At 34.3% G+C, this 23657-nt stretch overlaps 1 protein-coding gene across 5 annotated transcripts in view; it reads left to right on the top strand.

Moving 5' to 3' along the window:
• Csgalnact (Chondroitin sulfate N-acetylgalactosaminyltransferase) overlaps positions 1–23657 on the top strand; it is a 337563-nt gene that overhangs the window by 132451 nt on the left and 181455 nt on the right. For all 5 annotated transcript variants that reach the window (XM_074177577.1, XM_074177576.1, XM_074177575.1 and 2 more), the window contains one exon: positions 8942–9004. In XM_074177577.1, coding sequence (XP_074033678.1) covers positions 8942–9004 — 63 coding nt within the window. The remainder of the gene's footprint in view (positions 1–8941; positions 9005–23657) is intronic.

Here is a 23657-nt window from a genome sequence, read left to right as displayed (position 1 = left end):
TCTACTAGTCTTAAATTAATTCTACAATGTTTCCTTATGTAATAGTCAGGTGGATCTAATAATTAAAATATTATTTCAATAAGCTATATAGTATACTATAAGGTATTGGTCCACCATCGTTATTCATAAAATTAATATGTTTACTTATTTCTACACTCTCATAGGCATCTAGATGCCTGTTGTTGTTAACTTGTCCAACTAATCTTGATGAACTGAAGTCTATGGAATCTATTTGTTGCAAAATATGGTGGTTGATTGCTGATTTTTCAGGTCTTTCATATTTTAAGTGTGCTAAGTGATCCTAATATCTTATTTTAATAGATCTTTTTGTCTGTCCATAATATTTTGCTCCGAATTCTTGACTTTGTCTTTTGGACTCTGTAGTGTATGACTCGTTTAAAAAAATACCTTCATACCAAGTTTCTTGGAAATTGTTCCAAAGTTCTTCGTGTATTGGTAGTATTGAACTGAGATATATTCATTTTGGTTTTTGTCGTTTTTAAAAGTCGAGATTTCCTTCATTTTCAACCTAAAATTTTTCTTCCTTATTGTATCATCAACGCTACCCCTCGAAAACCCGTTAGTGGCTGCTATTTCGTGAATTGTACGTTTTTCTTTTGTGAACCTTTCATGTGCGAGAGGAAAAGTCGAAAGACGATTCACTGGAAAATAAGCCCAGCACACATTTCACAAATTCAAACTATTTCATCACTTAATAAGATGACTTTCATTTTGTCAATTCAGGAGGCTTTCAGTTTCTGTATGCTGATACATTAGAAAATTTTGTGTTGAATGCAACTGTGAAGGAAAAGCTTCGTGACATCGTTGATTATAAATTGTAGATTTCTCATTATCAAAATCTTGATAATACTTTCATTAGTAGTTGTTGATTGAAGATAATACAGATTTATAATGAATTCGTCTCATTTGATTATGGAATTGAATAACCACATCCTCCTTCAATAGTGTTTTTCACACTTTTCCTTTCAAAATATTATTGTCAATGAAGAACTTACTGGTGATAAAAAAGAAAATGTAAGAAAAGTAACCTAAGTGAAAATTTCAAGTTTTCATACGACTGAAGATATTCTAAATAAAAGTTTGATGAATATAATATTTCATATGTATTGAATATTATTTCAATACTGAAGTACTTCGAAAAATTGCTTACAAAAAAAGATCAGAAACGATAATTTATGATTGACTCGGCCATTACTTGATGAAGTGGACAGCATACTCGTGTTATTCACTACGGAAAAGCCACTGTGATAGCAAAACATGTCGCCTTGGGCGCCCTGAATGTCCCAACATCTCAACAATCGATTACAAAGTTGAGAAACTGAGAAAAAGTGTTATGGAGTAGCGTCGAATCGCTATTAGAGAAGTTTTTGAGGATGTTGGCATATGACAATCGAAACAAAAAAATCACGCCAATTTGGATCAAATGTCGAAGTTTTGCTCATTGTTTTCTTCGATTAGCGTTGCGTAGTGCATCAAAAGTTCTTGCCACACGGCCATACGGTCAATAAGGAGTGTTATCTTGAAGTGATGCGTCATTTGCGAGATACTATGAAAAAAAACGTCTGGTATTGTGGAAAAATAATACATAACGATAAGGCTCCTGCTCACTCGTTATTGCTTATTCGTAATTTGTTGGCCAAAAACCAAAACATAATCGTGCCTCAGCCACCATATTCACCAGATTTGGTTCCCTGCGACGTTTTCTAATTCTCACGGTTGAAGAGACCCGTGGAAGGGCGACGATTGAGGATATAAAAACAGTCGCTTAGAGAGCTCAAATCAAAAAGTGTATATCAGAACTTCTTCGAAGAATGGGGAAAATGCTGGCACAAGTGGGGGGGACTACTCTAAAGGGAAATTGATGAATAAACGAATAATTTTTGATTAGATCTCGTATATTGCAGGAATGTGACATTCTAGAATAACTTTAATCGTCAATGAATATAACTATAACACAATAACCTGAGTGAGAGCTTCGCTTGACTTTGATAAATGTGAACGGATTGTTGTTGACCCCATATATTTCATCTTCGCCACTACATACTCAGGCTTCTTCTCCAAGGACAGTCGAGTCCAGCAAGCGCTCGTGGATGTTTTGACATTTTCCAGGACTTTGAAATATATTTTCAGGTGCTGTGAAAATGAAGATCATTCGTGACTTCAGCGTTACCCTTTTATGAATTTGCCTTCAAGATTATCTCCCTTCTGCTAGCGAAGGCGTCGCCATGAAGGATTAGCCGTCCAGCGTGGTGAATCGCGCAAATGGATACTGCAAACTTTGCATGGAATATATGTTTATATGATTCCGTTAATGCGACTATGTGCATTACAGCGGTTCTATTGGCACAGACATGTAGGAAATTATTAGACGGTAGTTTTGGTGCGGTCAGTAATTCAATTATTCCATTTTAGATTATCCGGCAGGAACGAGTGATAGCAGAATATTTTTGATAGTCGTCATCACCCGAAGACGATTGTAGATACTAAAAATCGAAACGTCGTGAAGTGACTCGGATTGGAATCTCTTAATTTTTTCATTTTTATTTTTTTTAATTTTTTGTTCACTTGTTCCATTTTTACTTGTATTTTATTTCACTGTTATTTCATATCAAGGTTTTTTTGCTTATTATAATTGTTATTTTCAGTTATTCTGTTTTATATCTTCTTTTTTATTAGTTCTTTCAGGGATTTCAAATCATTTTAAATAATATCAGACAATGGCAGTCCGAACTAATGAAATAAAACTACCTATAAATTGTTGTGATATAAATTAATTTTATTCCAGTTTGTTTCATTTTTTGATTTTCATAACTCTATATTATTAAGTAACTAGCTTTTACCCGCGGCTTTGCTCGCATTTGTGCCATTAAATAAATGTCAGTACAATAGAAATTAATCAATATGAGAACTATATTTTAATGTTTGGCTGGGATTATCAATTATCAAAAATCATTACCTAACATAACCTACTCTACTCTATTCTACTTTACTTCACTCTCCTCTAACCTAACCTAACCTAACCTAACCTCACCTAACCTAACCTCACCTAACCTAACCTCACCTAACCTGACATAACCTAACCTAAACTAAACTGATATAAACAATTTTTTTTTAAAGTATGCTATGTTACATTTATAGTGTTAGTAGGGATATGTAAAATCGTAGTCTAGGTAAATATATTGTGATCTTTCGATTTTGTGTACGGATTTTAGATATATAACTTATTTCCAAGCATGGTTTTCGTGTGCATTTTATTCCATGTGAACATTTTTTTCCCTAATTTTCACGTTAACGGGTTCATATACACTTCCATTATTGAAATTTCAATGATATCAACGTGAAAATGTCTACTGAAGGAGATATTTTAAAAATAATGTTTTTATTGCGTTTTGTGTTATTTGGACACCATGTATACATAATTCTCCCTTCTAATGAATTTCTTGCACTTGTTTCTTAGATTTAGTTGTCTAAAATGACTGATTCCACTTTGAATCACGAATGAATCAGAAACTGTTCATATGCTCCGTGAATTGTTCGATTTGGCAATGTTGATTATTTGTATTGTTCCTATTGGTCAATCGAACAAGACGCGGGACTAGATCCGTGACGTCACGGGCCCAAAAAAATCCAATTTTTAATAATGTTTGTTTGAAGGTGATTGACAATGTTTCGTGATGAATTTCACTAGTTCGGACTTCCATTGTCTATTATATAAAATGATTTGAAATCCCTGAAACAAGTAAAAAAGAATAATTAAAAAAGAATAGTTGAAAATAACAATTATATTAAGCAACAATAAACCTGAAATGAAATGATAGTAAAATAACCTACAAGTAAAAATATAATAATTGAATAAATAAAAATTAAAGGAATGCAAAAAGAAAATAATAAAAATAAAAAAGTGTAGAGATTCCAAGTCACGTTAGTGACTAACTAACGTGACTAACTAACGTGACTTGGAATCTCTACACTTTTTTATTTTTATTATTTTCTTTTTGCATTCCTTTAATTTTTATTTATTCAATTATTATATTTTTACTTGTAGGTTATTTTACTATCATTTCATTTCAGGTTTATTGTTGCTTAATATAATTGTTATTTTCAACTATTTTTTTTTAATTATTCTTTTTTACTTGTTTCAGGGATTTCAAATCATTTTATATAATAGACAATGGAAGTCCGAACTAGTGAAATTTTAATAATGTATTACGGAAAAACAACGGTATTCAGAGAAGCGAAACAAAGTGCACTGTTTTTCAATTTGAAATCACTATCAAATGAACTGTATAGGTACCAAAAATATTGAAACAAGACCATTATTGGATTACAGCGGGTGTACATTCTCTGAATCACATCAAGAGACTTGGACAGACGGAAGTTTCAGAGGGTGTACGCCACACTGAATCTTTGTGGGTTGCAATGGAGATTCGAAGATATCCATTCACGTCGAACCTGACCTGTACATGACAATTGAATTAGCAAAAAATGTGGAACAGACTGATTCACACTTTCATTGAAAGTGAATTGTTATTTGAAATCAACTCTGTTGCAAATGAACACAATAATTCAAGCAACATAAAAATTGGATCCAGGGCCTCAGCAAACATTTCAGAGCTTCGCTGTCACACGACTCCTGATAATTGATCGCCGTTGTCTATTACCCGCAACAATGCACAGAAGATTAGCTCGAAATCCGCCAAAGCCAGCCTATCTCGACTAGGTTAAACATATTAAACTAATAAATATTATCCATTTCACTTCTCCAGTGAAACGCGTAACACTCCGAATTAATTCACATTGAAATTATTCCATTGCCGCGGGTCAAACAATAAATTTGGAGTGATCATTAGTTTGGGTATGCGTTTTAAAACGAATATGTTCTGTTTGGAATTCAATGGGTTGGAATTATTGCTCAAAAAGTGTTGTTGATTAGGTGGAGGGTGGAGTTTGTTGGGGGTTATAATGGACACCAATACAGAAGAGACTTTTCTATACTCAGCTTGTATTTCAAACATTCGTTGTGGAATAAAATCAGATATCATTCACATGAGTTCTACTTTAAATGAATGGTAACAAATTGCACTTACATGGAACACTGTCATCCTCACTGGTATACATCGATGTTTCGCCTTAAGACACTTGCCCCAAGGCTCTTCAGTGCCAAATTGGATAACATTATAGAAAATACACACAATTACGATTTTTAATGTCACGGAATAAGCTTGATCTGCTTATGTCATCGATGATATCGTAATGACATTCATTCACCTATTTGATCCAATTCCAGCCAAGAGGAATCTGATTTGAAGATTCCCTCATCTTTTTTTTTGTATTAAGATGGAGTAGCAGAAAGCCAAAAACTTTCTTTCCCAGAAATTAATCACTCCTAAAAATATTGCTCCTTCAATTCAAATAAGATTCCTCTTGGGTGCACGATACGGGAGTTCCTTTTGAATTAAGGCTGCAAACATTCTTATGTATATGTGATTATGTACATGTATAGGTGTGTGTATCTGTGCATACGTGTATACATAAATAAAAGTTATATATTTATATTTCTATTTCATTATACACGTGACTAATCACTGTCCTATTTTAATAACATGTATTACTTTTACCTTTACTATCATTAAGTATGCTATTTTCTATATATCTGACGATTTCTATACGTGTTCAATCATGTCAAAAAGAAAAATAAAGATTATTATCATATACATACATATTCACACATACAGGCTGATTCACGGTGGATGGCACATTAGACGTTTCTGGTGAACCAGACAACGGATCACTTTGAAAATTTAATGGAGGGCATATTCGGACATTCTCTAGCCAACTAAAATATTTTCGACAATGCGGTGTTGCCGCTTCTATTAGAAAGCAGTAGCAACTTTGATTTTTCAAATGGAACACTCTGTATATAATATTATTTTTGGAATCTCCAACAATTGCCCGACAACTTTTCTTGATATTTCCCTATACCTATCTGTTACCGTTTTCGAAATAAAAATTAATTTCAATTTTTTTCTTCGAAAATCATGACTTCTAAAAATGCCGATATCTTTTGGTTAAGTTTAGTTTAGTTAAGTAGTTTGGTTTGGAGTTAGGTGATACTTGGACACTTCCCACACGTCAGCCTAATCTCCGTTACTTCAATACAGGGTGGTAAAAAAATACAGTTTTTTCGTTTGCTTGAAAACGTTGCTGAAATTTGATTATTTTAAATGGAACACCCTGTATATTATTGAAAATTCGGAAAGCTGCTGAAATTTGCTTTCTTTCTATGTATATCATACCTATACCTAACTAGTCAAGTTTCGGACTTATGAACATTTATTTGTGAAAATGTCCCTTCAGAATGGTATTTCCATTCGGTATTTGGTAAGCAGGCCATGATTACTATTTGACAGTAGCGTTGTGACATTCTCCTAATAATATCGACATTTTCGTCACTTCAGAAGTTGCAAATACCTTCAAAACGATGGAACAAAACTATTCAAAAGAAGTTTTTATGAATTTGTTTATTATTTTTGGACAGTGTGACAAAATTATCAGCAGAACATGTAGAAAGTTCAATGAAATGTATCCGAATCTACCGCCAATGAACCTCAAGAAATTTATACGAATTCAGAACAATTTCAATGCATTTGGATCAACTTTAAAAGCACCAAGAAACTTGCCTCGACCGTAACTTTCGAAGACAACCAGATTAATGTCTTAGCATATTTTCACGCATTTCTCGAGTCATCGATAAGAAGTGCTGAAGAAGATTTGGGTATAAAATATTCATCGGTTCAAAGAATCTTGCGAAAACATAAAATGCATGATTATAAATTCACCAAAATTCAAGCAATGAAGCCTCAAGATCCTCAACAGAGAGTAGAATTTTGTGAAATGTTGTTGACACGCATTCAAGAAGATCCACTTTGGACTGATGAATCGAAATTTTCGAGAGGAGGGATTTTCAATAGAAAAAATCGTCATTATTGGTCCAGTGAAAATCCTCACGTCACAAAAGAAGCCGGATTTCAAGAAAAATTTAGTTTTAATGTCTTCTGCATGTTGATGGACAACAAATTGAGGTACGTGATATACGAGGAGTCATTAACATCCAGAAGCTACCTGAATATTTTGGAGAATACTGTAGACAGTTTCGTGGATAATCTGCCACTCGAAGATTATCGAAACTGTTGGTACCAACTAGACGGAGCTCCTGCACATTGCACAAGAGAAGTGAGCGCAGAACTGGATAGACTATTTGACGATCGGTGGATGAGGCGCTTGGGCCATGGAATTGGCCAGCGAGATCACCCGATCTTAATCTATTAGATTTTTATTTGTGGGGAATGTTTAAAGAAAAAGTTTACAAAATACCCGTGCGTTCGAGAGATGAATTGTTAGAAAGGATTGCCCAAACATTTGAAGATTTGGATCCCAATGAAATCAGATCTGCCACCACGAAAGCAGTCAACACCCGCATTTTAAAGTGCTTGGAAGTGAACGGCCAGCGATTCGAACATATTTTGAAATATTCCACATGATTGTTTTACTTTTTTATAATTATTCATATCAATATTTCCAATTTCAAGTTTCTTGGTGCTTTTTTAAAGTTTATCCAAACATATTGAAATTGTTCTGAATTCGTATAAATTTCTTGAGGTTCATTGGCGGTAGATTCGGATACATTTCATTGAACTTTCTACATGTTCTGCTGATAATTTTGTCACACTGTCCAAAAATAATAAACAAATTCATAAGAACTTCGTTTGAATAGTTTTGTTCCATCGTTTTGAAGGTATTTGCAACTTCTGAAGTGACGAAAATGTCGATATTATTAGGAGAATGTCACAACGCTACTGTCAAATAGTAATCATGGCCTGCTTACCAAATACCGAATGGAAATACCATTCTGAAGGGACATTTTCACAAATAAATGTTCATAAGTCCGAAACTTGACTAGTTAGGTATAGGTATGATATACATAGAAAGAAAGCAAATTTCAGCAGCTTTCCGAATTTTCAATAATATACAGGGTGTTCCATTTAAAATAATCAAATTTCAGCAACTTTTTCAAGCAAACGAAAAAACTGTATTTTTTTACCACTCTGTATTGAAGTAACGGAGATTAGGCTGACGTGTGGGAAGTGTCCAAGTATCACCTAACTCCAAACCAAACTACTGAACTAAACTAAACTTAACCAAAAGATATCGGCATTTTTAGAAGTCATGATTTTCGAAGAAAAAAATTGAAATTAATTTTTATTTCGAAAACGGTAACAGATAGGTATAGGGAAATATCAAGAAAAGTTGTCGGGCAATTGTTGGAGATTCCAAAAATAATATTATATATAGAGTGTTCCATTTGAAAAATCAAAGTTGCTACTGCTTTCTAATAGAAGCGGCAACACCGCATTGTCGAAAATATTTTAGTTGGCTAGAGAATGTCCGAATATGCCCTCCATTAAATTTTCAAAGTAATCCGTTGTCTGGTTCACCAGAAACGTCTAATGTGCCATCCACCGTGAATCAGCCTGTATACATATATACATACACACACACACACATATATGCATATATAAATATACACAACACACATATATACATATACACATAATGACGTCAGCAAAGCAATATATTGGGTTCTTGCCCAGATGAAAAAACTAGCAACTTCTTCATGTTCCATGCATAAGAAGAATATTTCAATTCTGAGCTTGCATTTGTGAATGAAGATAAAATTGGCACTAGATGGTATATCGGAAAATCCGGCTATAAAAAGGAAACTTTTTGAAATGCTTGAAAAAAATTGTTCTAGATAATACTTTCATCTCTCTGCATGAATTTCATTGCGTGCCGCTAAAATTGTGTTCGATAATGCATATTGATCAACCAATAAAACATTGACATTTGTTTTCTCTTTCAGAAGGATTTTCCCTGGTTCCAGATCACATATGACAGATGTACTCATCACAGAAACACCCACTAGGTGAGTAATTTCCAGTTATTTCAATATAATAATTGGTAATATAATTATGGTAATACTAGTTTATTTATAATAATAATGTTGTACACTGTGATACAAGTGGGTTGATTATTTTATTGTGAAACCTATTTTGCTTGCATTTTATCTAGACCTAGAATTTATTTGTATGTTTATACCTTTGTATGTTTAGCTGTATGCATGTTTATAACTGAACTACAACTATGACTTATCCCATCTACACATTATGTAGCAGAAAGAATCAATAAAATATATCTATCTATCCACATAATACTCTACTATACAGTGTGACCCATTTTTAATGGAAACACCCCCCTAAAATTTGAAGTTGTAAACCGATTCCAATTTTTTTTTTTAAATGTCAAGTACTAAAAGGTCTACCTTGGGACAAAATTTGAAATGTTTATTAAAGTTTCAGGGCATACTATGATATTTTTTCTTAGTCGAAAATCGGGATTTTTCATTAGCGATTTTTTTATTGGAAAAATCACTACACCACTGGATTCAGAGTGCCTCTAAACAGGTGTGACCAAAATTTCATAAAAAAATATTCATTGTTAACAAAGTTATGACAAGTGATGATACTGTCAAAACATTGGAACAGCATCGATACAGCAACATAGTACTAGTATTACATATTTATATCTGTATACAGTACAGTAATATATTATATATACCTGTATAAATAATTTATATACCTACAGTAATATATTATATATACCTGTATAAATAATTTATATACCTACAGTGAAAAAGATTAAGAAAACTTCAAGTTGAAAGAATTCTTCGAAAGAGTATTAATTTTTTTGTTATATGAGTTGTTGTCTCATTGTTTTAAACACATTTTCTTAAGGACAGAACACAAAGACTAAGGGAAATCCTTAAGGTAAAGTATTCGATAGATATCCATTGACGGCCACTTCCAGGGAACAGACAAACCACGGCCATCAAACCCTCTGCCACACACGGTCAAATGCCTTAGAAATATCAAGCGCAAAAGATCTTCACTCTTCATGTTTCTCAACTGCGTTATTCCAAATATGGGTAATATCCGATAGAAGATCTTTGTTTGCGAAAGCCATATTGATCGCTCAAGATGTTGCAGCTTTCCAAATATCCAAGAATATGGTGGTTTTCTCCATGATTTTTGATACCATTGATAGCAGCGACTGATCTATAGTTATTTGGAAGATTTTTCTTGCCATTTTTGGGAACATGCTCAACGCGAGCAATTTTACAACAAGAAGAAAAAACACTTTCTTGTGTCAGTGGTGGAGTTTCGGATTTTGCAAAGTTTTGATTATATGTTTCAACAGTGTTCCACAATCTCGGCAAAATAGTTATTGAAAAAACAATGTCTGTTTTGAAGGTTAAGGAAATGGTTCACGAAAACTGAGATTCTCTCTCCCTTCGAAAATATTCACCCTTTATTCTAGAAAGACCTGCCGGTGTCACCCCGAATATTGGATATGAGATCTTTGAAGGAGAAAATAGCTTGTCTTTGTCGGTTGCACGTTTCAATTCAAATTACTTGTCTAAAAAAGTGACAACCTTGTCTGGTTGCCATCGTGTGATTTTCTTATACCAAAACTTCTTCCTTCATTCACATGATATCGGACAAATAAGGACTGGAACTGGTTTAGTCAGAGGGCTAATAAAACCTCTGTCTCTGTTCCAGAAATATATTTTGGCATTGGAAAATATTCCTCTGATAATTTTTCAACGCTGAAGGTCAAAGTGAAAATCTATTTCATAGAGAGTTGCGATAGTGTGGTGGACGCTGGGAGAAAAGAGAAAGAAAGGAGAAGTTGAAAGAAGAAAGAAGGGAGAGGGACTGGACGAGATTCTTATTGATCCTATCTTCCACAAGCAATGAAATGAAAAGTAGTGATGAAGAACTTTATATAGTTACAGTTATAGTTTACTGCGATGAGATTTTTTGTGAAATCATTACATTTTTCTCAATGAAAAATGTTCCATATGAGTTACTCATAGATACCCTATAAAATTCTTATAGAATTTCTGATACACAACGAAAATATATCAACTTCATACTCAGTAACATATCGGGGTAAACTGGAAGTCTGCCTTTTCTACACCTGTATAATAATAGTAATATAATTTTTATTCCTCAACGAAGCAATTTAGCATCTCTTTTATTCTCACTCTTCACTAACGACACAGGAAATAATCTCTCTAGCAATTTCTTACTCTTTGCAGATGATTTGAAAATCTTTCTGCCCATTATATCACAGGAGGACTGCTCAATCTTACAAAAAGACCTTGACTTTTTATATATTTTGTGTTCCAAAAATAATCTTCCCCTCAATACAAATGAATGTAAATAATCAAAATACACCCTTGAACATAATGTTATTTTTCATGATTACTGCATAAATAACACACCTCCTCAAATAAGCACTCATCAAAGGGATCTTGGTGTCACATTTGACCCTGAACTGAGTTTCTCCATTCACTATGACACAAAAACATGCTCAGCCTAACGGATGCTAGGGCTCATTTATCGTAACTGCAAGAACTTTCGTAGTAGATACAGTTTTTTAACTCTTTTCAATGCATACGTCAAATCTCAGCTGGAATATGCCTCCCTCATATGGTCACCCATATACAATGTCCATATAAACAAAGAGACTTCATGAAATATATGACTTACAAGCTAGAAGGAGTTTACCCTGAACAAGGCATCGACAACAGAATACTACTGAATGAATTCAATCTATTATCCCTTCAAAACCGAAGAACCTACTACTCTATAATCTTCATTTATAAACTTCAACTTTCATATTCCACGAATCAAGTCTAGAAATGAACTGACTTTTTATCTACCAAATTCTAGAACGAACATATCACTCAAGTCACCAGTTGTTGCAATGAGCAAACTTTACAATCAACTCTGTGAAAATCTCGACATTTATTATGAACCTATTGGTCAAGTTAAAAACCACGTTGACAAATTTTTACACTCTAGTCAAAATACATGAGCCCAAATTGAAAGTTATTCTACCATGTGAACTTATTTCTACTACTGAATTACTGCTGAATTATGTTTTTTTTGTAATACACCTGAACTATGTTTTTACTTGTTAGCTCTATATCTGACTTATGGTTTTTTTTTTCAATACTCTCCTATCTTGCTGCACACAACTTTTCCTCCTAGTTTTTTGCTTAACTCTCCTAAATGTTTACTTTATTTTGTTTTTTGTTTACTCGCTTCAGGTGTTTCTAGTTGATAAATAAGTATTCTATTCATGTATATTTGTATGTATGTATGTATGTATGTATGTATGTATATATGTATATATGTATATATGTATGTGTATTGTGTGTATATAGGCAGATATAAAACTGTAACATGCTTGTTAATAATATTAATATGTCTTGTTATTGTTCAGACATTAAACAAATACATACAACCTCACAAGTTCTTGATCACTAATTTTGATTTCTCCAGATTGTGAAAGATAAACAGTCCCAGGAAAGGTTTTGAATACTAAAACATAGTGTCTAAAACAACTGGAACGACAAGAAATGAGAATAAAAGTAGAATTGAAGAATAGAAAGAAAAAGAAATGGAAGAATACATGTATTTGACAATATTGTGTCATCTATAAAATTGTAGCATGTTAAAGAAACCTTCTCTGAAGCATGACAGAAGTTTGGTTTCTGCCCGATAGATGTTATCTGTGGAATCATTCATTATCATAGATTTCTATTAATAATTCTATGTTTGAGTAGTTAATGCAGTTATCCTGTTAATGAAGAGAAATCTGTAAATATTACTCGGTACAATAATTGTTTTAATAATTTTAAGATGAAGAATTTTCATGATGGAGTTCGTTAAATCCATATAGCCTCTCACTTGGACCATTTTTGAAAATTTCTGTTAGTTTTTACACCCATTTTCTGATCGATTTCACCCGATGTTAATGTTTCGAAAACGGATTATTTTCGTGGCCATGATGTTTCGAAACTTCTGGCTCCCCTTCCACTTTAGTGTCAAGATGAAAGGAAGATAACCCATTTTTGATGTCTTTTGTCATACTCCCGAGCTGAGTTATCTTCTCTAAAGTTTCATATTTCCCGTTTTTATGACCAAGAAAGTAGTCCATCTTCTGATTACTATCAATTTAACGCGGAAGCATAGATCCATCTAGTATAACCAGATCAGTATATGCTGTCGGTTGAAAAAATAAGGTAAATTTTCATTCTTCTCAAAAAATATTAATTTATTCATCAATTTCTATGTTGTCCCCTCCTAAGCAGTTCCTCAGATATAATACACTTGTGTAGCTTTGCAAAATGTCATCCTTTTATGGGTCTCTTCAATTTTGGCAACAGGAAAAAGTCGTAGGGGGGCAAATCTGGTGAATACGGTGGCTGAGGTATGATGATGGTGTTTTTGGTCAAAAACTTACGAGCAACCAATGACGAGGGAGCAAGTGCATTATCATGATGCAAAAGCCATGAATTGCCCGCGAAATTTGAACATTCACCTCAATTTTCTAACAGTCCACGTGGTTACTTTTCGATTTTAGAGAATTTTCAGTGTTATTACCTATAATGGATATTTCAACTTGGTCTCGCATAAACACAATCCTCCGTCGATAATCAATTTTCCAAAACAGAACTTGAAACTTCATCAACGTGGGTCAACTTTCACGATAACATTGACAAGTTTTTTCTGTGAATAATTGATACTGAATATACTTGAACATCATAAGAGGTTAGAAGTATGGTATTTGTTTTCTTTCAGGCTCTCTCTGTCCACATGGATTTTTTATTACTGGAGTGTACCATTTAACTTTACACGCCGTGTACTCTAACGAATATAAATATCTTGTTTTCCCAGTTTAGGCCAGATTTGTTTGAAATGTATGACTAGAATTGAGTGGTAAACCACATTTGACCTTTTTAAACCCAAAAGGTTACAGGATAGCGATTGCTATTCATGTCTTAGGTGATAATTGATTGATGATTGTATATATGTCTCCAGGTTAACAAACACTTCCGGTCCGCAATTTCTCTACTTATCGCCAAAACTCAATAAAGGTTTCCGTGTCCTGGCCCTCGGACTATAGAAAAGGATATCGCATATCAGCGAGCGACGGTTTCTTTTGACGACACATTTTATATTCACAACGTGTGAAGTATATTACTTTTTTCCCTTCGGATTTTATTGGAAGAGTAACATGTCGGTTTTATGATTGTTGCATAGAGATATGTCGTTATTCCAAAGGAGACCTACAGGGAAATACAGAAATGGAAAAATGGAGTTATTGATGAAATTGTCATTGACAAGTTGACGAACTAGCAATATTGTTGGGGAGAGAGTGTCTATGTGCCGCTATATTTCATTCAGTTTTCCAATTGGTATATTTCCGTGTGAATACAGGGCTTTTCATGATGAGCGTTAATTAGCCGTTTCTGACAAACTATTCAACGGAACAACCTGAAAATTTCACACTATGACCTACACGCCTAAAATATTTCAGATGAAGCGGCGTTGTCGCTTCTACTATAAAGTAGCGGCTTCTTTGATTTTTCAAATGGAACACCCCGTATATAATATCATATCATGATTCATTATCACTTTGTCAACAAATTCATATACTATTTTCCTATACCTATCTATTACCGTTTAGAAGATATAAATTAATTTCGATATTTTTTTTACCAAACATGAACTTTTATAAATGCTGATAATCTTGAACTCTTTTGTACTAAAACGATCAAATTTTAAATGGAGTGGAGTGATACTATGAGGATCTTCACTCCGAGTCATATTTTCATTTACCTCATACAGGGTCTTCAAAAAATGCAGATACTTTGATCTCATATAAAAATGAGTGGAACTCAATTTTTTCAAATGGAACACCCTTTATATTTCAACATTTTTGAGCTCTACATCCAATTTCAGATTTACTTTGTTCAGATAATACTATTTCTATTTTGAACCGTTTTCGAGATAAACTGTTTCAAACGGAAACTGACGTGGTTTTCTTGCTCGTTTTTTTGAATTCATCACTTATTTTGGATATTCAACATTTTTTTTATACTCAGTAATATTTCTTTTTGATCCAGTTTTTTAACTGTCGCAGATCAGTCAATTCGAAATTGGTATGTACCTACCTTAGAAAAAGTTACAGTTTGTATACATTGAGGAATTGGTCTCTAACGTACAACAGTACACATTAATATTTTTTAATAGTGTGCTTTGGAAAAATAAATAAACCAATTATTTAACGTCAGACTTTCGTTGGTGGTTTTGACTGATTGTGATAGCTACCAATTATAATAGAATAATGTCAAGATTAGGTTACAGTAATGAAGATTTCTTGAATTTATTAATAATTTATGGTGAGTGCAATAGAATTGCAAGTAGAACATGCTTAGTATTTCATGAAAGATATCCACAACTTCCGAAGCCGAATAATAATGTGATAAATCGACTACTAAAAACTGTAGGTTGAATGGAACCTTCCGTCCAAAAATCATTCGTAAGAAGACCAAAGTGGTTGATGATGACAATGGTATAACAGTTTTGGGATACTTTCATGCATTTCCACATGCTTCTCTGCACGAGGCTGAAAGGGAGATAGGTATACCCTACGTGACAATTTGTCGAATTCTTAATAAGCATAAATGACATCCCTATAAGTTCTACTGTGTCCAACATTTGAAAGAGACTGATTCACCTCGTAGAGTGGAATTCTTTGAATGGTTACTTGTCAAGACTCAAGAGGATGAACATTTCCTTGACAATATTATATGGACGGATGAGGCCAAGTTCACAAAAAATGGATGATAGTTGGATGAAAACATATCTCCAAAACAGAACACAACGTGTTTAATTGTATGTAAATGCAAATGTGCACTATTCTGATCCTCTTGTTGTCACCACCGGTGTCCCCCAGGGAAGTGTTCTGGGACCAACATTATTTATTTCATTCTTCAATGACCTCCGCACTATCAAAAAAATAATTTCACTGCCCAATTCGCTGACGACACATTTTTTGGTGTGCACGCTGATGATATCATTGTAGTCTCAGAAAAAGCCGAAAATTCGGTTAGTAATATGAAATCCTACTGCTACAGATATAGAATTGTTTTAAATAATTCTAAAAGGAATATCATTCTATTCACTCCAAAAAATATTGATTATAGTGTTCTATTAAGATACGACCATACTTCAATAGAACAAAAAGAAGTCATTAAGTTTCTTGGGGTATAAATCGACTCACACCCCACTTGGGGGCATCACGTAGACTATATAACTAACAAGCTATCTAGACACTATTATGTTCTATGGGATCTTAGAAAAACTGTTTCTCTGAATATCCTACTCAATTACTACTATGCATATGTTCACTCCACCCACAATTATTGCATCATTCGTTATGGAAATTCAACCCGAATCAATGAAGTAATAGTTCTCCAAAAGAAAATCCTGAGTTATGACTTCCACTTCATCACTCATCTAATGTTTCAAGAGGTCCCCACATTATTGATACCTCATGTAATAAAATTAAGAAAAGCTGCTATTCTACTAGATTCATGTCAAATCATTGCAGCTCAAGTATACTCTTAACTTCTATTCTGTTGAAACGATATTTCTCCTCCAGAAATATGCAGTTAGAATAATAGCTAAGCTAGGGTATCGTGATTCATGTAGAGATGTTTTCAAACAGCTAGAAATTCTTCTAGCACCTACATACTAGAGGCTAGTGAATACGTTTTCAAAAATGAATCTAATTTTCAGTCCTCTCTTCCAAATCATAACCACAATACTCGTTCGAAAGATCTAATCATACCAAACGCTCATAGAACTTCTTTGTATGAAAAAATCGTAGAGTACAGTGGATGTAAATCATACAATATGCTTCCAATAGCTCTTAAGAATTCCCCAAATAATAATGTTTTCAAAAGTCAGCTGAAAAAAATGCTACTTCAAAGGACTTGTTACACCATTCAAGAATTCACCAATCAACTAACCGGAGATCCTGAGCTTTAGCACATTTGGTTAAAGTGTTTACTTTCAATACTTGGGAAATTGTGTGTTGATTATATTTTATTGGCTTTTTTATAGTCTATAACTAGTTACATTTACCTACATGTTACTTTTATTACTTATGGATGTTTATCACTGTTCGTGTTATTGTGTTGGTTATATTATTTTGACTGACTTTTAATATGGTTACATATTATTTGGACTGAGTTTTATAAAATGGTTATAGGTAGTTATTTACATTCAAATGTTTTTACATTTACTTTTATAATTGACATTTTCTTTGTTTATTGTGCATTGATTTCTGTCAACTTTACTTTTTATCCAAAGAAATAAATATTATTATTATTATTATTATTATTATGTCAATGAAATTATATATTAATGTTCCTATCGACATTAGAAACCTCACAAGTCTGAATTCATCCAAAAATGAGGGAAAATTGTTTTTTTATTAAGGAGTACTTTAACCTACACTTATCGATTTCTATGTTTATTTGTATAAACCTGGAGAAATAAAGAAATACTACTACTACTAAAGAAACGCCCTGTATATCGATCTGCCATAGGTCGTTATAGAAACGCGTATCGAGAGAAAGTTTTTTCACTCCAGTTGACTTTTCAGCCATACCAGTGTGGTAATCTTGTCTCCTTTTCTCAAGTGATATTGATTCTCATAAAAAAATTAATCAAACACTTTCACAAGATAGATCTACAAAAGTAAGTGGAAATTACTTCCGGAATGTGTGGAACATCCTTCCAGCTTTTCATTGAATAACACGTTACTGGCCACATAAAAACATAACACTGGGGTGGAATTTTTACGAGCGCCAAATCGCTGATGTGTTATTGCACATTTTTTATCAGTCGAAAATGCCAAAATCGAATATCCCATCTCAGATTTACGAGTCCCGTAATAAGAATTCCGAAAATATGTACCACATTAAAATGTTTAATGAAATTTTCAAGGGATTTTATTGCTTCGAAAACATCGCGGTTCGGCAGTTTATGGATTCTTTCGAGAGATGAATCCAAGTTATTTTCTAATTTTTATGAAATTTCAAGGGTTCAGATACTAAATAATATTTGGCTGCTAATTGCTGAAATTAAAGAACATATTGTTCAAGTGTTTTTGGGGATGGACAAATTGATGTGTTTTAAACGGATGATTAAAGAAATGTTTCAAAAATGAATGAAACATCAATGGAAAGCTAACATATTTCCCCAGAAATTGGTGTGCATTTCAATAAAAATCAGATAGAGGTTCATCCAACACGTCAGTATCACTTCCTTTCAATAATTTTGCATGTGTACGAGGTCTATTCAAAAAATAATGTGGATTTTGATTTTTCTTGATTGATATTTATTTATTCATACATTTCTTTTCCCTTCAAAGAGAGACAATTGTGTCGGCGTTTTTTCCAATTCTCAAAGCAATCCTGATGAGCACTTTTTGGTATGTCCTTGAGCTCTCTGCAATCTTGGAAACAGGAAAAAGTTGCAGGGGGGCAATACTGGTGAATATGGTGGCCGAGGCATGATCATGGTGTTGTTTTTGGGTATTGCTTCTCTCAAGCGGCACATAACTACAAGATAACTGTCATTATTGACCGTACGACCATGCGGCAAGAACTCCTGATGCATTACGCCACGGTGGTCGAAGAAAATATTGAGAAAAACCTTGACATTTAATCAGGTCAGTTTTTTCTATATAACAGCAAATCACAAAGTTGTACGAATAACGCCATATCACCCGGATTTCGATTCAATTGAGTTGGTTTGGGCTGGACTGAAAGATTATGTGGCTCTTCTTCCAGTTTGTAACACATGGGCCTAGGATAGGAAACGCGCTTTTTCTCTTCAAAATTGACTTTTTACATCAACGTAATCTCCATCAATATTACAAAAACAATAAAACATTAATTACAATAAAACCTCAAAATAGGCCTCAGTTTTAGCAATAACCTCTTCATTTGAGCGGAATTTCTCACCAGTGAGCATTTTTTGAGGTCTGCGAACAGCAGTGACCAGCATCAAGACAAGGTGCTTTGTCTTGATGAAAAAAATTTTTTTCTTTGCCATATGCGGTAGTTTTTATGCAATTTCGGCCGTCAAATGCTCCAATAACGCTTTATATTATTCATTGTTGGTGGTACCTCCTTCTCAAGATAGTCAATGGATATAACACCACGCATATCCAAAAATACGGTATTTTTTCCCATCAAGAGTTAGTGTAAAATCAAAACATGAAATTGTTTTCATCCATTGTTTTGAAAATGACAAAAGTATTGTCACTCTTAGCACAATAATTCACAAACTTATGAGTAGAATATCATGAAATTTCAACAGCTCTCTTTTGAAGATCAGTACTAACTGAAAAAGCGGTGAATGCATAGCGCCATCTATGTATTAGGTCTTGACGTTTCAGTCCATGTAGTATCTGAAAGTAACTTCTATGCATGGTCTACTCATCTTTGTATAAAGGTAATTTTCTGAAGTTGATTGATTTCTTTCTTTCATCTCAGTACAAATTTTTATATTGAGACGGGGAACTGTTTCTTTTCTCAACACAAGACACTTATTCACTTAATGACTCAATTCTTCCTCACTTGAACATATTCGAGAATCTGTATAACTGCAATTCTCCTGATTATACAGACTAACATCTTTTTCAATTTCACTTATTCGGACTTCCATTGTCTACTATATAAAATGATTTGAAATCCCTGAAACAACTAAAAAAGAAGAATTAAAAATGAATAGCTGAAAATAACAATTATGTTAAGCAAAATTAACCTGAAATGAAATAATAGTGAAATAAAATACAAGTAAAATAAAACAATTGAACAAAAATAAATGAAGATAGAGAAATTAAAAAAGAAAATGAAAATAAAAAGTTGAGAGATTCCAAGTCACGTTAGTTCACGACGTTTCGATTGTTAGTATCTACAATCGTCTTCGGGTTATGACTGGACTGATTCCTCCGAGAGATGACTATTTATAGGTCGTTCGAGCACTTTCACTTATCCCCGCTTTCCATTTTCCGCTCCACTGGTTCCGTGGGACCGTTTGGCGGGAGTTGGCCATTTTTCGCTTGATGATGGGTTTCCATATGTTGCGTATTTCTATGCTGACTTGACTGAATACGTTGTTGAACAACATGTCAACGGCTTCCTTGAATTTTCTCCTAAACCAATGTTCCTTCCTGTGCAAGATCTCAGCTTGGGACCACTCGATGTTGTGTTGATGGGTCCAAACATGGTCTGCTATTCCTGATTTGCTGGTTTCCCCTCGCTGTCTGTGTTTCTTGTGCTCGGCAATGCGAACATTCAATGGTCTCTTAGTTTCACCAATATAGAATTTTCCGCACTCACAGGGTATCCGGTGAATGCTATTCATAGAATCGCAGTCCGCGTTTGTTGGCCTGGTTTTCGTGAGGCTGCTACGGATAGTGTTACCGGATCTGAAACAGGTTCTGATGTTGTACTTGGAACCAATTCTTCTTATCCTCTCCGATAATCTTCTGATGTAGGGAAGTGCAAGCACTGGTTGTGACGGCTTCTCTTTATTGCGAGGCTCCTGCTGTCTTTTAGTCAAGTTTTTTTCTACCATCACTTTGGAGTAGCCATTCCTTTGAAGATCATTTTTGATGATGTCTAGTTCCTTCTCGAGACCTTCCTTCATATTACAGAGCCCAAAAGCACTGTCTACTAGAGTCTTGATGATTCCTCTTTTAGTCGATTGATGATGGTTGGATTCGTCGTTCAGATACTGTCCCGTATGAGTGGGTTTTCGGTATACAGATGTTTCCCACTTAGTGTCGGTCCTCTTCACCAAAACTTCTAAGAAAGGCAATTCGTTGTGGATTTTCTTTTTCATTGTGGAAGTGATGGAAGCTCTCACGCTGTTGATGTGTTTCAGGAAGGCGTCTAGTTTAGTATTCCCATGGTTCCATATTATGAAGGTGTCGTCAACATCTCATCTCATCTCATGAAACACTGTCAATCACCTTCAAACAAACATTTTTTTCAATCTGCTGAAAATATCTCAATGATCAAGCACAAAACTATTGAAATCCTTCATCGTACCCAATACAGCTCTAATACCCTTTGACTTGTTGTCCACAGAATCAACAAATTCCTCTCGTATTTTCAATCGACCCATCACCACTTTGCCTTTCCATTGACGGCCATAAATCACGAAATGGCCACCGGACATGCCTTTATTGACAGCGTCCGCTCGAAAAATACATTTTTTAATTTGGATCGTTGGAAAATTAATTGTAGGTCCGTTTTAATCCATTCAAAAATTAATATCGCATCTGCATCACCCATCTGTTCATATGACCGGTGGAAATTGTGAAAAACAGCCTCATTGGGGAATCGTTTTTGAAACTTGTTCAATTAGTTTTATGGAATTTCCGATGAAAATCGTTTAACGAGTGATGGAAGTTGTTGGAGCAAGTGCGGAATTTCTGATGATGCACTGGTCGATGTACGCCACTGAGCTGTAATCGGAAAATCCTCTATTCGTTAAGAGTTGATGGTTTGAACTGGAACCTCTGGCGTACGATGAATCTATTGAAAACAGTTTTCCAACACCAGAACAAAAATTACGTTCGCTCGACGCACATTTGACTAACCAGGTTAGCAATCTCCGGAGATCATTATGACTTAATTTCACTAATATATTAGTGTTTTCATAGGCTAGTGGCCTAACTACCACTGGTTAGTATTACCCAATCACTACCTAACTACTACATAGGATCAATAACAGGTAGTTGTCAGGCCAATAGCACATAACATTTTATTCTGGTGTTGGGAAAGCGTTTTCACTTGAGTCCTAAAAGAAGACTGAGTCTAAAGCATCTATTGAATATCTCTCTTTTGAGAATACGAAAAAAACTTCCAACATCCGATAGTGTTATGTTAGGTTAGGTTCACGAGAACGTGGTTTTTCGCAGACCTAAATTTTGCGTCGTGACTCCAGCCTGCACCCGTACAAAATTCATCTGACCCAGGAACTGAAAGTACACGACCATATAGACAAAGACATGTGTTTGCTGAATGGGAGTTACCATTCTGTTGAAGATCTCATACAGATAATTCCGAATTGTCGGTCATTTTCACCATAAAATCTCCATTGCAGAAGTTACGAAAGATGTCACGCTGTTTATATGCCGCAAAAGACCGTCCAGTACTTCAATAGCCAACCATTTTATCTCTGTTCCTCAGACGGAAAAAGCAGTAACAGTTTTTGATGTAGCTTTTTTTTATATAGATATTGTTTGGACTTTGTCATTAGAACTTTCATTGTTTTGTCACTATTGAATATGATTATCACATTCTTGTATAGTATTTCCAATACCAATTGGAACAGCACAGAGAAGGAATTCCCGCCTCGACATAGGCGTCAGCATATTATTTTTCAGTGGTAGTTTTTCAGTTTATTCTTACAATTATAGCAATTGATCACCCCATGGAAAAATTATCTCAACTGAATTTTTCCACCATGGGTAATTATGAAAAACTTCCAAATTTAAGGTAGTTGATTTCCGAGTCCAAAACTCTAAAATACAATGAAAACACAAATAATCACACAGAATTATCGTCAAACATATATTTACAAAATAATAGAGGCCAAAAAAATTGCTAGAAAAATCAAAATTCTTCTTTACTATATTCGGATGAGGTGGAATCATCATCGGGTTGAATAACGATCGGATTTATGGAACTTTGCACATAATATTTGTTCTTTTCTTTTATAACGTCACACAATTCTTCATCACTATTACCTATTTCATTCACCACTCGCCTTATATTGTCAAGCACTACAGCATTCAAAGTCGGTGACTGATTACATTTCCGCAAGCTTTCTTTCATTGTGGCCCAAACCATTTCAATTGGATTGAGCACACAATAGTATGGAGGCAAACGTAAGAGAATATGACCACGTGTTTCACACATCGAATCAATAATATACTCTTTTTTGGAATTACGTTGTTTTATGGTCGCCAGTAATACCTTTTTCGTAGGAATCTTTCCGGGTATTTCCGTGTCATGATTTCGCATGAAATCAACAATATCTGCTTTTTTTGTGTTATTGTTTGGTATTGTAGTCAATAACCGAGAATAATATGAAGCGTTATCCATAACAATAACAGAGTTTGGAGGAATATTTGGGAGAAGCTGCTCACTGAACCAGGTTTCGAATAAAGCTGCAGTCATATCTTCGTGGTAATCAGCAGACGAATCTTTTATATTTTTGGCCGACAGAAGCAAAGCGTTAGGTACGAAACCACTTTCATTCCCGGCAAGCAAAATTATAACACGCTTTCCCCTTGAAGAAGGTGTGTTTAAAGCACAATACTTGGTTTCGTCTACCCAGCCATATTTGACAGCATCATGGGTGTCAAACCAAGTCTGCTGGATTCTCGGTAGCTTTTCATTCGCCTCAAATATTCTTGTCGGAGTTGAACAATGCGTGTCGATTCCATTAGGACCATTCAATTGTTCAATTTTTTATATTTGAAACCACAAGACAATAAGACACCTCGTAGAGTTTCTAAAGATTTGTAATTGTAATCGGGATAGTCGAGTAATTTATATCAGA

Source organism: Leptinotarsa decemlineata, unplaced genomic scaffold (genome assembly GCF_025532065.1).
Source record: "Leptinotarsa decemlineata unplaced genomic scaffold, Ldec_3_MD MMD2_tig00002974_RagTag_RagTag, whole genome shotgun sequence".
NCBI lineage: Eukaryota > Metazoa > Arthropoda > Insecta > Coleoptera > Chrysomelidae > Leptinotarsa > Leptinotarsa decemlineata.
Note: the sequence above shows the minus strand (reverse complement) of the source record. Positions and strands in the feature narration are given on the sequence as shown.